The sequence below is a fragment of the Scyliorhinus canicula genome, chromosome 19 (genome assembly GCF_902713615.1).
Source record: "Scyliorhinus canicula chromosome 19, sScyCan1.1, whole genome shotgun sequence".
In the NCBI taxonomy this organism is placed as follows: Eukaryota; Metazoa; Chordata; class Chondrichthyes; order Carcharhiniformes; family Scyliorhinidae; genus Scyliorhinus; species Scyliorhinus canicula.
This window is the reverse complement of record NC_052164.1, coordinates 38,252,203-38,269,726: the sequence shown is the minus strand read 5'-3', so window position 1 is coordinate 38,269,726 and position 17,524 is coordinate 38,252,203. Positions and strand designations below refer to the sequence as shown.

The window sequence follows — 17,524 nt, the reverse complement described above, 5'->3', positions numbered from 1 at the left end:
CTTGAGGTTTCAATTGTTTCAAATATGCTTCAACTTGCTTCTGTAAGTCAGCTTTATTAAACCAAATTTAAAATATGTTTGCAGATTATGAGCTTTAGTTTCACGTACGAACAACATCAAAGGAAGGATGCAAAGAAATGTAATATATTAATAAATACCCCATTAATATTAATGCTTTAATTTAAACATACTCATCTTTAGTTTTAAATGGACACTCAGTTGGGAAGGTGAAGTGTTCAAGTTTGATGAGCATGATCATGTGATTAGTGATGAATGTGTGAAGTGTGTGAAAACAGGATCTGTCAGGGGAAGATGCTATTCGGGCACGGCACAGTCCATTGCAGTTGATTTTGCAGTAACTGTGTCTGAATACTCGGCTCAAGGAGGATACTCGTGTTTGTTCAATGGTCATCCCATTGAATCCAGAGGATGCAGCAAAGGCACTCTCGTGCTTCATGGGTCGCTGATACACAGTCCAGGTCTCACAGAAGTACAGGAGAGTGGTGACAAAAACTGCTGTCGTTGACTTTCAGATCATTAACATACTGTACTAGTTTGTAGAAGGCTGATCTCCTCATCAATGGCTGCTTTTGTGAAAGAAGGCTGCCAAGGTAGGGAAGTGCTCAATGCATTCCAGAATCTCTCCCCAACACCATGGGCTCTTATCCTGTGTAGTCACCTTTTGTGTGGCAGCTTGTTGAATGTCTTCTAAAATTTCAAATATATATCCACTGATTCTCCTTTATCCACCCTGCAAAGATTTGTCAGACACGATTTCCCTTTCATTAAACAATGGTGACTTTGCTTATATAATTATATGATTTTCTAGGTGTCCAGCTACTACTGAATAATGCATTCCAGCATTTTCACAATGAAAGCTGTTAGGCTGAATGGCCTATTGTTTTCAGCTTTGTCTCCTTCCTTTCTTGAATAGAGGAGTTACACGAGTGGTTTTAACTCCGATGGGAACTTTCCAGAAGTTAAGGAATTTTGGAAGATTACAACCAATAAAATAAATAATATAAAATAAATAATCGCTTATTGTCACAAGTAGGCTTCAATGAAGTTACTGTGAAAAGCCCCTAGTCACCACATTCCGGCGCCTGTTCGGGGAGGCTGGTACGGGAATTGAACCCGCGCTGCTGCTTTGTTCTGCATTACAAGCCAGCTGTTTAGCCCACAGTGCTAAACCAGCCCAACCAATACATTCACAAAATACCATCGTTCTACAGCCCTATTACCCTCGGAGATCTTGAAGCTCCTCCGATGTTCATTGTTTGCCCATCATAATTTTAACTATTGGTTTTCAGCTGCTTAGACTTTAAATCCTGGAATTTCCTCACTGAGCTCTATAACCCTCTCACCTCTCCTTTAAGACGCTCCTTAAAACATACCCTTGTGACCAAGGCACCGTTCATTTGTCCTACTGTCTCTCTACGCAGCTCACTGTCAAATTGTGAAGTGCCTTAGGTTGTTTACTAGATCAAAGGCACCACTTAAATGCTGTTCTTTTTTAAATTTGATAGATGAGCAGAAATCCAGATTGGTCAAACGCTCGTAAAGAATTTTCTGTAGGAAGAATAATTTTATATGATTTATCTATACTTCATGCCTTATAAAGGTCACTTTTAATTCTCATTAGGATCATCTAAACTTAATGAAAACTTCACAGTTTTCAAACAGCCTCGGGCAGGCCCAGATTCAGTAATAAAACGCCAGCCCATCGCATTCAGAGATTTCATTTAACCCCAAGCTCAGCTGATTCAATTAATTTCAGGCTACCCTAAAACAAGGCACACAAGAACAATCCAAGTCATCCAAAGATAGTAATAGCGATCAATACATACTTGACACAGTAAAAGAAAGCAAAATTCTGCAAACATATATTTGTTGCTTAGTTATAAAGTCTGCTTTTGAACTTGATCAGGAATTATCAGGGTTTTAATATTGCTGCAATACATAGCAACTTATCACAATCTGTTTTATTGTAAAAATAAGAATTTTTTTGAAAATAATAAAAGTGCTTGACAACAACCACAATAATATCAATGTAATGAGTTGTTAAAGAGATTGCCAATCTGTCAACCACTATTAAAACATTTAAATAATGAAGGCCAGTGTCAATTGCAGAAGCATTTGGTTTACACATATTCATCACATGATCATACTCATCAAACATGCACGCTTATGAAACAAAGGAACTGGAATTTCACCTTCCCAACTGAGTGTCCATTTAAAACTAAAGATGAGAATGTTTAAATTGAAACATTAATATTAACGTGGTATTTATTAATATATTACATTTCTTTTCATCCTTCCTTTGATGTTGTTCGTACGTGAAACTAAAGCTCATAATCCTCAAAAACGTATTTTAAATTTGGTTTAATAAAGCTGATTTACAAGAGCAAATTGAAGCATATTTGGAACTATTGACACCTCAAGCAGTCAACACTCCAGTGGCAAGCATTCCAAGGGGGGACAAGCAGTCATACTCATTGGAAACTAGAAAACTATCCCTAGAAACGTCACTTTTATACAGATTACATACAGCCTTCTGAAGTCAGCTAGGTTCCCCTCTCATACTTTAATCCATATTATTACAGGTAGACTATCATTAAACAACAGCCAGATTTTGAGCAGCACCAGATGAATCGTATTATCACTACATCAACAATAAATTGCCTACTCTGATGAAAGGTCATGGCCTGAAACATTAACTCTGTTTCTCTCTCCACAAATGCTGCCAGATGAGCCAGCTTTTTCTATTTTTATTTCAATTTTCTTTCTGTTCGGCATAAAATATCACCAGATGAAAAAAAGGTCCATTTGGTTCATCCTCTGCCATTTTAGTAGTCGCATGATACAACAATAGCGCAGTCATTTACTAAACATGGCAATCAATCTTTACCAATTAGTCCAGTGTTGATCAATGCGTTAGCTGCTAGCCACATGTAGCTTATTGTAAAACCAAATATGGCTAACTGCATTTTTTAGGGAATGAAAACAACAGTGTGGTCGGGCACGCAATTTTAATATTCATATTTACAGCTGTGCTTTAACCTATTTGCGTATTTGTTGGTAAAATGATGAGACAAAAAGCATAGCATGCAAGTTGCAAATGTTTTATTTTCTTAGCAACTGAATGGTGGTAATAGTTAAGAAAACATATATGTGAAGTGCATTTACCAGAATCATGTGTGCATGCAAGTTGCTTTTTAAAAAAAATATTAGTGCATATGGCTAAAATGTCAAGATAGCCACATTTGTGACTAATCAGTAATTTATTTTGGACAACGCTGAATTAGTCTGCAACAGACAGAGAGACATGTAACAAGAGAAATCCACTATGGTAGAAAGCTTTGAGAACTATAGGTCTCAAGTTACCCGTTCCTCCCAAGTCTTGGAAACTATTGGTCCAAAGTGACGCATGCTTGCGAGGCATGTCACACTCACCATATGTCATGGGTTATATCTCGAAAATTACCTCCAAACTGGGAGTAATTATAGAGAATGCTATATGAGCATGTAAAACAGAGAAGGCTGCCAGTCTTCTCTGTTTAACGCAATAATCACACTGCAGGCAAAAAAAATGGTGCTGAAACCCATTGCAATTTTGAAAACATTTCAAACTCATTTTCACCTCCCTCAACCCAGTAAGGTTGCTCTACCAACGTGACATATCCGTTCTAATCAGCTGAAACATTGAACAAGATTACAGAGAAACAAAGAGCTGAAACGACTACCTCAAGCACTTTGGCCAACAGCCTGCTCATTTCAGCAGCAGAGTAATAATACATTACAACCAGCTGTGGATATGATCTTCAACATGTAAAGCTTTCTGATAAAGCAATGTTATCGTATCGCTGGCAATACATGAACAAAATGGCTGTCTACTGAAAAATAACTGATGTCACAAATTTAATACAAGACAAGAATTAAAGTGAAATCCAATACAGTATTAAATAAATATTATTTTAGCACGCAATAGGCTGCAGTGGCAGCAAAGGAGATAATGTTGAAGAGGAAATAAACTCTGAAGTCATCCCTTTCAGTTTATTACTCAGATTTCTTTGTTTCTACAATGATTTTCCAGCTGTGTCTTATTTCTCTCATCAGTAAAGTCTGTCTTCACATATTTATCTTGAGGTTTCAATCCTGTAATTATCAGCAAAAGAAGCAATCACGGACCTGCAGTTCTCATGCTTTCATTCAGCCCCCGTGAACAAATTATTTATATTTAAAATTTAGTTTCTGACGCTGCTTATTGCAGTACTTCAGTGTACATGAACATTGATCCGCCTACATCACATAAAATTCAGCCAGTTTTCCACACCATGACTGTTTCCCATTCTCCTCCTACCATCAACCCACCCTGCCTGGTTGCTACAAATCTTTCCCAAACAACTTTATAGTCAAGGACAGCACGGTAGCACAAGTGGATAGCACTGTGGCTTCACAGCACCAGGGTCCAAGGTTCGATTCCCCGCTGAGTCACTATGCGGCGTCTGCACGTAATCCTGTGTCCTGCGTGGGTTTCCTCCAGGTGCCCCGGTTTCCTCCCACAGTCCTAAGACGTGCAGGTTATTTGGATTGGCCATGCTAAATTGCCTTTAGTGTCCAAAAAGTTTAGGAGAGGTTATTGTGTTACAGGGATAGGGTGGAAGTAAGGGCTTAAGTGGGTCAGTGCAGTCTCAATGGGCCGAATGTCCTCCTTCTGCACTGTATGTTCTATGTTCATTCAACTCTGCTGCTGCTTTCCTCCAAATGCGAGTTCTGCTCTCTATGGAAAAAAATACTCCTGGACCAAGGAAGCAGGTTTGATGATGGGACTGATTGGAAATTTGGATACAAAAGAATTGGCTCAGTGGCCCAATGCACTCCAGCCTCTGGATGATCCTTCCTGAGGTCGACAGCAATAGTGACCAACCCGCCAGCAGCAGCAATCAAATTTGAATAATTAAGTGTCCATTAAGTGTTGATTTGGTGACACCGCCAGGATCCCCCCCAGCAGTGGATTGGCCCAATGCGAAGCACATACCAGGCGGCAGCTTGGTGGCTGGCCAAGGGGTTCATCCAACCTTCTGTTCTTAGCCTTCCTGGCCATGACACACTGAAGCATCATGGACCATACTGGTCATAACTGCAGATGCTGGACAACCTGTGGAGGAGCTCCCCACAAGGATAGCCTGACAGATGTGGCCATAGTGTATTTTTCAAAAATTCAAATCTTTTCTGAAGATGCCTCAAGATGAGCATTCCATCCTGCAGCATCAGCACTCACTCCAGTGATGGGACTGCCATCCTTCCAAGGCGACAGTCTCAGGAATTTGTTCTCCGTCCTTAATTGTACAATAGACCCAACCTTTCAAACTGCAGCCTGGAGGGAGACCTCTCAGGCTGGCATGCAGAAATCGCCCAGATCCAATGTTATTTTTCCAAGTGTTTAGTATTTTGCTCTACATCAAATGTTAGAAAAGCACACTCTCCCTGCCTCTATATGTATTTTACACTCTTTGGCCCTATATCCTGTATGAAAGAAAGATGACCCTATCTCATCTTGCTGTTATTCTGCTGCCCGTTGCTTAAGCCTTGCAATAAGATGACAGTCCTGCTGCCTCTCTGATTTCTACTCAGCCTCATTTCATTCTTAATTTCCCTTCCCTGCTTTAATCTTACCATCCATTCCAGGTCGAAGTCCCACATTTCCTCACAGTTTAGGACCCTACTAAGTCCAAGCAGAGTTTCTCTCTACGCATGTTGCAATGACTCCTCACTGCTTGCATCAATATTGGTCAGGGTCTTGTTCAGACCCATTACCGTGGCACCTGGAAAAACTTCAATAGACCAGGTTCTACTCTACAACTTTACATCATAAGCGGCCCCAGCCCACACTCTCAAAAGACTCCAGCCTGCCACTCCGACATTCATTGCCCTTGCTGTTTCCCCATGGTCCATGTTGAGATGATTAATTTTGGCAGAAAGAATATGGAAAGCATAAAATAAAGGGAGAAACTCTAAAGTAGGATCAGGATCAGAGAGACCTCAGAGTACATGTTATTGAAGGTGACAGGGTGTGTTTTTAAAAATTCATTCATCGGAAGCGCGCATTGCTGGCTGGGGCAGCATTTATTGCCCATCCCAATTACCCTTGAACTGAGTGGTTTGCTAGGCCACCTCAGAGACCATTTAAGAGTCCAGTAAGAAGTCTTACAACACCAGGTTAAAGCCTAACAGGTTTGTTTCAAACACCACTTTCGGAGAACTGCTCCTTCCTCAGGTGAATGAAGAGGTATGTTCCAGAAACATATATATCGACAAAGTCAAAATGCCAGACAATGCTTTGAATGGGAGCATTTGCAGGTATTTAAGTCTTTACAGATCCAGAGATGGGGGTAACCCCAGGTTAAAGAGGTGTAAATTGTCTCAAGCCAGGACAGTTGGTAGGGTTTCACAAGCCCAGGCCAGATGGTGGGGGATGAATGTATTGTGACATGAATCCCAGGTCCCGGTTGAGGCCGCACTCACGTGTGCGGAACTTGGCTATAAGTTTCTGCTCGGCGATTCTGCATTGTCGTGCATCCTGAAGGCTGCCTTGGAGAACGCTTACCCGGTGATCAGAGGCTGAATGCCCTTGACTGCTGAAGTGTTCCCCGACTGTAAGGGAACATTCCTGCCTGGTGATTGTCGCGCGATGTCCGTTCATTCGTTGTCACAGCATCTGCATAGTCTTGCCAATGTACCACGCTTCGGGACATCCTTTCCTGCAGTGTATGAGGTAGACAACATTGGCCGAGTCGCACGAGTATGTACCGCGTACCTGGTAGGTGGTGTTCTCACGTGTAATGGTGCTATCCATGTCAATGATCTGGCACATCTTGCCAAGATTGCCATGGCAGGGTTGTGTGGTGTCGTGGTCACTGTTCTGAAGGCTGGTTGGTTTGCAGCAAACAAACTGGAATATACCTCTTCATTCATCTGAGGAAGGAGCAGTGCTCCGAAAGCTAGTGTTTGAAAAAAACCTGTTGGACTTTAACCTGGTGTTGTAAGACTTCTTACTGTGCTCACCCCAGTCCAACGCCGGCATCTCCACATCAGTTCCGAGTCAACCACATTGCTGTGGATCTGGAGTCATATGTAGGCCAGACCAGTTAAGGATGGCAGATTTCAGATATCAGTAAACCAGGTGAGTTTTTACGACTATCAACAATGGTTTCATGGTCAACATTAGACTTTTAATTTTTGATTTTAAATGTCAGATATTGAATTAAAATTTCCTGCCATTCGTACGCAAGTCACCAGAGCATTACTCTGGGTCTCTGGCTTACTGGTCCAGTGACAATACCACTACACCATCACCTCCTCTGTAACAGAGCAGTTAATAAAGCATAGAGTATCTTCGGTTTTATTAATAGGGGCACTGAGTTTAAGAGTAAGGAGGTCATATTAAACTTCTGCACTGTAAATTCTATGATGGCATAATTCTATGATTCTGCATCCAGTTCTGGGAACATATCTGAGGAAGGATGTGCAGGCATTGAAAGGAGTACAGAGGAGATTCACAAGAATGATTCCTGAGATAAAGAACTGTTGCTATGAGGATAGATTGGAGAGGTTAGATGGTTTTCCTTGGAGAAAAGACAGCTGAGAGGAGACCTGATAGAGATATTCAAGTTCTTAAGGTGTATGGACAGGGTAAGTAGTGAGAAATTGCTCCCATTCAAGAGAGCATCAAGAACTAGAGGGCACAGATTCCAAATAATTGGCAAAAGGAGTAAAAGTGATGTGAGTTAAAAAAATTTCAGAGGGTGGTTGGAGTTTGGAACAAGCTTCCTGAAAGGGTGGTGGATCAGTTTTGATTGAGGTATTTAAAAGAGAATTGGATTTCTATCGGAAAAGAATGTGAAAAGTTACAAGAATACAGCGGGGGAGTGGGACTAGAGATCCAGCACAGACTAGATAGGCCAAATGGCCTCCTTCTGCACTATAAAGATTCTGTGATGCTGTGAAGTACTTTTGAAGTGTAGTCACTTTTGTAATGTATGGAACATGACAGCAATTTGGGCCCAACAACAAACTCCCAAAAACAGCAACGTGATGTTTTTGTGATTTTGATTGAGGAATAAATATTGGCCAGGACTCTCAGCACAATTCCCCTGTTCTTCTCCCAAATAGTGCCATGGGATCTTTTGCATGCCATAGAACATAGAACAGTACAGCACAGAACAGGCCCTTCGGCCCTCAATGTTGTGCCGAGCCATAATCACCCTACTCAAACCCACGTATCCACCCTATACCCATAACCCAACACCCCCCCCCCCCTTAACCTTACTTTTTTATTAGGACACTACGGGCAATTTAGCATGGCCAATCCACCTAACCCGCACATCTTTGGACTGTGGGAGGAAACCAGAGCACCCGGAGGAAACCCACGCACACAGGGGGAGGACGTGCAGACTCCACACAGACAGTGACCCAGCCGGGAATCGAACCTGGGACCCTGGAGCTGTGAAGCATTTATGCTAACCACCATGCTACCCTGCTGCCCCCGAATAATTGAGCAGAAAGATGGGCCTCAGTATAACATCTCATCCAAAAGACAGCAGCTTCAACATTGCAGCATTCCCTCATTGCTACACTGATTTTGTGCTCAAGCCCCAGAGTGGGACTTGAACCTAGAACCTTGCGACTCAGATAAGGAGAGCACTTTCATCTGAGCCAAAACTGGTATGCTTATCAAAGAGAGAATCCACTTTTAATTTTTATATGGGATGAGCTGGTAATGGTATCACTCAGCCATAATTCATAGGTCATGATATTCAAACAATTGAGAAGGACGGAAATTAGAAATGCGGAATAGTCATGATAAATAAGAATCGACTACCAATGGAATGAGAAAAAAATGTTTCGTACAGAACTTAGTTCTCTTTTAAATGTGAAACGTCATCATTAATATAAATCTGCTGATCACCAAATACATATTTTGTAAGGAAGCTTCTATCCTGCATTTATTTTCATCAGTGGAGGTAATATATCTAATTTTTTGATTTCATAACATTTATAAAGTTTTGGGGCAGAGGAGCTTTGCAACTTAAATGAAACCCCTGTGGTCCCAGTGGATTTATAAGTTTTTCTTCCAGTCTGCATTCAATGAAATAGTTATGATGGACTAGTCTGTATTATCATTTGATTAACCCAGAGGAATGCCTAGAAATGTTAATTTATGTCGATGGTGAATCACCAACATAGCTTTCCTGTAAGTCAGCAGAAATATGATTTTAAATTTCGCTATCACACGAGTTTCAACGATTTCTACATTTTTAAAGGGTATTGTCAATGGTCAATAATTCGGCTCTCAACAAGTAGATTTAAAAAGTCAACAAGCTTCTATCCTTCACATTTTCATAATTTATCATCTCGCACATCAACTTTATTTCAGTGCAATTGAGGCTTTGGATATTCAGAACCTGCAGAAATGGGGTGAACTCCAGTCTGGATGGTCAAAATGAGCAATTTTCTACTCACTACGCAGTGCACAATACTATGAAAACTAAAGTTCATTGGGAATTGGGCAACATAGAATTTACAGTGCAGAAGGAGGCCATTCGGCTCATCGAGTCTGCACCGGCTCTTGGAAAGAGCACCCGACCCGAGGTCAACAACTCCACCCTATCCCCATTACCCAGTAACCCCACCCAACACTACGGGCAATTTTGGATACTAAGGACAATTTATCATGGCCAATGCACCTAACCTGCACATCTTTGGACTGTGGGAGGAAACCGGAGGACCCGGAGGAAACCCACGCACACAGGGGGAGGATGTGCAGACTCTGCACAGACAGTGACCCAAGCCGGAATCGAACCTAGGACCCTGGAGCTTTGAAGCAATTGTGCTATCCACATTGCTACCGTGCTGCACCAACATCTATCCAGCACACGATGTTTACGGAGTAGGTAAAATCTTTCGCATCTTAACACTGTTAGTGCCCACCGTTACTTGAAAGACACAGTCCTCATTTTATAAACTGGTAACAAAAGTTTTAACACCCAAACATACATGGGGTTAACAAAAAGCTTGCCTAGGGCAGTTTGGAGACAAAAAAGTGGAGAATAAATACCAATTCACTAAACATGCAAATTAGAAACATATTTAACGAAGAATTACAAAATACAGATGCTATCTATACTCCGTGGAAAGCAGATTACACAATGTAAGATACGAGCAGTTTTTAAATTGTTGAGATCCGGAAGTTAATTTAACAAGTTTTAACGGGGTTTAGTTGGATTTTAAATTCAAAAATAGATTCACTGCATTCTGTGGTGATGAATATAACTGCAAGTTTAGAGAGAATATTCACAAGTGCATACTTATAAAAAAACCTACTGAGATTCTATTTGAAAAATTTGGCTGCTAATCATAACCAATGCAAGATTGAAAATGCAAACTTCAGTTATTTAAAGGTTAGTGAGAGTCTCCAAAAACAGCAGCATACGTTATTTCAGACTGGAAACTTCACTTGCAATTTGAAATATTGATGGAAAAGGTAAAATAGATTAAATACCAGCCCCTTGCTTCCATTCTTGTGAATCGGTCCTCTGAAAACACCTTTGATATTCCTGAAATGTCCATTGATGAGATGAGCTGAACTGATGACTATATAACAGCATGCCATATGGTTGCGAATCTATTGTGCACACAGCACAATGATTTAAACAGCCAGAGATCAGCAGTAGCGCGATTGCCCAGCAAACTGATAATGTACAGTAAATCCTTTCATACGACAACACAGCAATTGCTCCCATCACTGTACACACACATCAGCAAAGAATATCCAAAAGATAATGCACATATAGGAATTTGTCTGGTCCTTTCATGTAACTACAAGAAAGAGTAATATCTGCAACTTTCCTCCCAGCAGAGAGAGAAAGAAATGCTAATCCGCAGACTGAAGCACGTAAAATGAACCCGAGGCATCTCACAAACACACCTCACTGGGGAATGAACGCAAACCTCTGGACCAGAAATGGCTGATAAAACCCTGATTTACTACATGCTGCCTCTAGCAATCCACAGTCAGAGGAGCAATGGCAGACCTTTGTCTCGAATTCAGGTGTTAAAGAGGAAAAGAGCTCTTCTTTTTTGGAAGAACATACTGAACATCAAGAAGAATGTATCCAAGATTTTTGCCATAGATGCACAAATTAACAAAACTTAAGACCAACAACAACTTTACATTTTTTTAAAATCAAGCTGGAATAGTGCTCGTAACAATTCTACATTCAACAATTTAATTAAAAGGCATACAGAGCCATATTAGGAAAATAATTGAAGCCAAAACCCTGGTCACCAACTTCAATGGAGTGGAGAATTTTATTTGAACAATTACTTAGAAACTCGGCGTGTTGACAACACCATTGCTCTAACATCAAAGAATTTTCCATAAAACGGAGTACTCTTACAAGTCTAACTGGTTCCAATTTAAATACTGTAACATAGTTTTAAAAAAACACAAATTATATTAGGTTCACTGGTTTAGATGTTCTGCCGCATGACTCACAGTAAGCGAGAAAAATTAACCCATCCCAATAAATAAACCTCATCTCTTGAATTTTGAGTTATAAATCCTATGTGGAGATGTGATTCATGCATATTGCAGAAGAGGTCTATTACTGCAAGGCAAAGCAATCAAACACTATATACCGAAAGACAAAAATTATAGCCCAAGATTGCTGTCAAAATAACAGCAAGCCTAATAACACCTAATAAGCCTAATATCTGCAAGTGCAAATACCCCACCAACTTCAGGCAAGGGAAGGTGTGCGCAAGCACAAAAATTGAGACGTTGCTGCTGGAAAATGCACTATGGAAACAACATCTAGATGGAGTTTCATTTCATAATTATCAGAAATTTTTATAAAGATTAAACTCTTAAAAAAATTTCTTTTGCTGTTTTTCCTCACTCTCAATCCAATTTTCCTTTACCTTCTGTACCGGACTTGACACTCACCAGTCTAAATTACAGCTCCTTGTTCATACTGTTAATTCCGAACCCTTTAATATGAATGGTTGCTTTTGCCCTGTATGTACAGAGATCCTAATGCACTGTAGATGACACCCCATTCTTTCCTTTTATCACTTTCACCAACTTGTAACACAAAATACCATGGGATAAATGGGCAAAAGGCAAGCCTAACTAATATGGAGTACTGTTTGTTGATGTTTTTTTTTATTTAGAGCACCCAATTTTTTTTCTCCAATTAAGGGCCAATTTAGCATGGCCAAGCAACCTAGCCTGCGCATCTTTGGGTTGTGGGGGTGAGACCCCCGCAGACAGAGGGAGAATGTGCAAATTCCACTCAGTGACCCGGGGCCGGGATCGAACCCGGGTCTTCAGCGCCGTAGGCAGCAGCGCTAACCACCTGTTTGTTCATTGGTTGCATGAATTTTTGACCTTACATCGCCCATCATGCAAAGCTGCCAATCAATACAGTGCATTTCTTTGCATGCCCAGTCACAAGTTTGTCAAGTGTCACAAATTGAAACAGGCTTCGATTCTTCAGTATTAAGTTCACACATTGTGTACCATCTTCAAATATGACATTTTCAAACTTCTCCCATGAAGCATAAAATCTTATGCATACATTCAGACTTGCACTGGTTTATTGTTGAACAGCAAATACAAAATATTGGTGTTCTGTCCCTACAACTTCTGAGGTACAGCACTCCTTAACTAGCTATTAGTGATATCCATTCAGGGAAATTAAATTTGATAGAGTAATCATATTCTGGTTTGTCAAATAGCTTTCAAAACCTAGCCAAAAGGTGCATGAGTAACCTAACCACGGAAAAGTATTATTCATAGCTTGAGTGAAGGAAATCATCGTTTATCAAAATATCTCCATGGTATGCAGGAACTGAATGGAAGGCAGTCTAGCTAAACCTTATGGAAAGATGGCCAATGCTCCAACAACTTAGGATATGGGCCAACCAAACATAGGCAGAGTTATTGAGGACACAGTCATTACTGGTATCAAGTCATAGAAGCCCTACAACGCAGAAGGAGGCCATTCCGGCAATCGGGTCTGCACCCACCCTCTGAAGGAGCACCCTACCTAGGCCCACTGCCTCGCACTATCCCCATAACCCTATCTAACCCGGACACTAAGAGGCAATTTTAAAAAAATCGTGGCTAATCAACCTAACCTGCACATCTTTGGACTGTCGGAGAAAACCAGAGTACCCAGAAGAAACACATGCCGACACAAGGAGAAGGTGGAAACTCTCATGTAGACAGGCATACAAGGCGGGAATTGAACTCGGGTCTCTGGTGCTGTGAGGCAGCAATGATAACCACTGTGCCATCTTAATGTTGCTGCATCAATGATCAAAACGTCACTGTTGCAACAAAAATAACTTATGACATAATTTCAAAATGTGGCACACTTACCAAGGGAGTGACAAATGTTGCAAAGGAAAAATGACTTGGGCAGGATCCGTTTCAGAGACACGAACGCAGAATCTGTGGACTTTACAACAGAAAAACCGGACCTGGGCCTATTCCGCTGCCGTTAAGGGGCTAGCACCGGTGCCACGTAGAACACAGTCGACTCCAATAAAAACGGTGCAGGATTCACCGGGTCCGTGATTAGATTAAAGCTGCAGCCGCATATACACATTACAATCCCCACAAACACTCATCCCAGCCAACAAGATGGCACTGGTTGTGCTGGAGCATGCCCATGCCCAAACAGCTGACGGGTCGGCTGGGGCCAGAGGGCACCTCTGGGGGGGGGGGGGGGGAGAGAAGAGAGAGAAGAGACAGGCACCTATACGACCTGTGACACTAAGTTCAAAGTGGGCTGTTAGCGGTGTGCTCAGCTGCATGGCTGCCTTGCCGGCTGCAAGAGTGGTGTTCCATGCCCGTCCACCCCGACCCCACCTCTTGGCCAGCCACACCCCCCCTCCCTGCCCCCAGCCCCACCCCACCCCTACTCCCTCCGGCCCTGGCAAAAGCCCCCCTGCCAGCGGCCCAACTGTCAGCAAAGTATGGTGAAGTTGGACACTTTCCTGACGCCCTCTCTCTTCCTCGGCAGCCACCACGCCGGTTTCATGATTTTTAAAAGCACAAGTGAACCACGCGTCGGTAGCTCGGCCCATTGGAGGCGGAGAATTCCGGGGCCCCGGAGAATACCGGGTCGGGTCCGCTAATAATATGCAAACAGTGTCTACCGTATGTGCATTCTCCGGAATGCATTGACGCCGCTGTTGAGGTGCTGGAGCATTGTAATTTGTTGCCAACTCGGCGCCTACTACGATTTCGGCATTGGAACTGATTCTCTGCCCAATTGCCTTTTCTGATTTTAATGCCGGTTAACGGACAATCCCTCCTGTTATGAATGCAGCGGACACTGAGACAGACCAGGGCACAAGCAACAAATAATCATCACCAGAATAAGGCCTATCAGTAAACGGGATCAAAACAGCAAACAGGTTTCTGTAGACAACAAAAAATTGATGTTCCCCCACCGTTCTCCTCACACATCCAGCTATGCAGTACTGCAAGATGTATTTCTGTTCCAGAATTCCAAAGCGATTCCAGAATTCACCATGATTATTCCCACACAAATAGCTGACAGAACCTATCGATATGTGGCTTTCCACAACAAATGAATAGATAAAATTTGGCTGTGTTAGTAGTCATGTAGCAAACATTGTAAAATATATCACATATCCTTTAACACTGGAGCCTTAATGTTGAATCTAGACTGCAACGTGATCCAACTTTTTGGAGATTTGCAGATAAGGGAATAGTTTCCTGCAACTTAGAGATAAAGCCGTGAATATGAATCATGTGTGAACTGACTATAGCTGGATACTTAATGAACCAAGCCACTGTGGGAGCTGTCATTTTAAAATTAATATATTTGTGTTTTAATGTACATCTCAGTGGATGAATATTCTTAGCACGTCAGTTGCAGGACAGCTGCAACCACCTCGACATTGAAGTAACAATAAAAGTAATAACAAGTTTAATGATTATTTCAGGGAATAACTAATTAATTCAATCGCTCAATGTATATTAACAGGTCCATAGATTGCAAGATGTATTCCACTAAGAGTCAGAACTAAGTAGTTAAATGTGGAGCAAAGTTGATAAACAGAGAACTAGATCTAAAAAAATGAATAATGAATGTTTGGATTTCAAATGCGAAGATGACAAATGGGGAAAGGAGGAATTTAGGAGAAATTCTTTAAAAATCCATCGGGAAGGCACAAATTGACGTGCTGACGTCACCACCGGCGCATGCGCGAACCGGCGAAGGCCTTTCGACCAGCCCCGCCGCCGGGCCTGAAAGGCCGCTGATTCCGGTTTTGGGGCCAGTCGGCGTGGTGCCAACCACTCCAGAGCGGGCCTAGCTCCCAAAGGTGCGGAGAATTCCTCACCTTTGGGGAGGCCCGACGTCGGAGTGGTTGGCGCCACTCCCCTACGCCGGGACCCCCCGTCCCGCCGGGTAGGGGAGAATGCCGCCCAGGGTCACTAAAGGATGAGCAAGACAAACTCACAGGTAACAACAGAAATATTGAATAATTGCATCTCAATTTTAAACTAAATATGAAGAAAGAACGGACATTTTACTAAAGGTGCGAATATTACCGTTTTCCATAATCTACATTTATGATTGCAAATCATAATTTGTTTTAGGGATGAATATAAAAATTTGCAGGTGATACCAATCGTGGAGTTGGGATTGCAAAGAATGAAGTCAACACAGAGGAAGAAAGCAACAAAATGCAAGACATTAGAAAAGTTGCAGACAGGGTAATTAGGAGCAAATTAGCTTAAACACGAATAAATATGAGGGCACTGTGGTAGCAAAATCAGAACCTTTGAAATAAAAAAACTGAAGAGGGTTGACGAGCAAAGGGATCTCAGAATACAGGGGAAACCCATCACTCCAGTAGCAGTAATTTTGCGATCAACAAACCAATTAAAAATGTCCACAGAATACTAAGATTGATTTTGAGGGGTATTGAATGCAAAGAAGTGAAGTTATATACATTTATGTCAGACTCTAGGAGGGTCACACCTGGAATGTTGCACAGTCTGGTCTCCATTACAATAAATGTACATGGAAGCATGAAAACATTGGCAAGGATTGCACTGGAACTGAGAGGTTACAACTATTGGGTAAGATTGAACTTAGTTTTGGCTTCGTTTTTTTTTAAGCGAAAATTTAGAGATCACCAGATAGAAGCTTTTAAATTATGACTGGCTTAACAGCATATGTGGAGAATGTTTTCACTTGTGGAACTCAAAACTAGGGACCATGAATGCAAGATATTTCTAATTGAATTTATTAATAACTGAGAAATGTCCTCAAATAGAGGGTAGGGAATGTTCAACCTGCTACCTCAGGAAGTGGAGACAAATAGCAAAGATATTTTCAAAAAGAAGCTAGATGACAGCACGAGAGAAAGCAGAAGCAGAAACAGGGGGCAGAAGGATATGGCAAAAAGCTGAGATGCAGTAGATGGAATGGGAGGAGACTTGCGTCCTGGAGACCTGAACACCAGCACAGTGTAACTGGGGCAAATGGTCTGTTTCTGTGCTGTATATTCGTTGCAATTCTACATCACCACTACTCTGTGATACCAAAAAGACTGGTATCATCGCTGTTTAAGAGTTGAAACAGTTTAACAATTCATAGTTTTCAGCAGTTGCTGAAAGGCTAAACAGCTGGCAAACAATATGCTCAAACAGCAAAGCAAACGTTAGAAGTGGATATGCTCAGATGCATCTCAAGAAGCCACAGATCTATGCTAGAAAGCTTAATTTATCCTAAATTGAAACCAAAAGGCTGGTGGTTGTTGCAGTATTCATAATACCTGGTCCATGTGTAAAACCGGCGGCACGGTAGCAAAATGTTTAGCCCTGTTGCTTCACAGCGTCAGGGACCCGGATTCGATTCCCGGCTTGAATTACTGTACAAAATCTGAAAATTCTCCGTGTCTGTGTGGATTTCCTCTGGGTGCTCCGGTTTTCTCCCACAAAGGCATGTTTGCTAGGTGAATTGGACATTCTGAATTCTCCCTCAGTGTACCCAACAGACGCCGGAGTGTGGCAACTAGGGGATTTTCACAGTAACTTCATTGCACTGTTAATGTACGTCTACTTGTGACACTAATAAAGATTATTATTATGATGCTTTGGACAGCATTGGCATTCTATTGTCTCCATTAAAGTAGCATAATATTAGTACTAATATATTAAATGTTGATACATCAGAGTATTATCGGGTACTACAACAATTAACAATTTTTGAAATACCTCCAATTTAAAAACAACTTTTATTTGACAACTTGAACAGAGATTTTTTTTTCTAATCCTACTATACATGGGTGGCACAGTGGTTAGCACTGCTGCTTCATAGCACCAGGGTCCTGGGTTCAATTCCGACCTTGGGTGACTGTGTGGAGTTTGCACATTCTCCACGTGTCTGGGTGAGTTTCCTCCGGATGCTCC

General features: G+C 41.7%; 1 protein-coding gene across 14 annotated transcripts in view; it reads right to left on the bottom strand.

Annotated features, from left to right (window-relative positions):
• gpatch8 (G patch domain containing 8) overlaps positions 1–17,524 on the bottom strand; it is a 212,368-nt gene that overhangs the window by 72,489 nt on the left and 122,355 nt on the right. Inside the window, exon 1 of one of the 14 annotated variants that reach the window (XM_038778725.1) lies at positions 10,562–10,953. The exons of the other annotated variants lie outside the window; for them this stretch is intronic. Within the exon in view, the coding sequence (XP_038634653.1) occupies positions 10,562–10,672 (111 nt within the window). The 5' untranslated portion in view covers positions 10,673–10,953. Of the gene's footprint in view, positions 1–10,561; positions 10,954–17,524 lie in introns of those variants that run through there. 14 annotated transcript variants of the gene reach the window in all.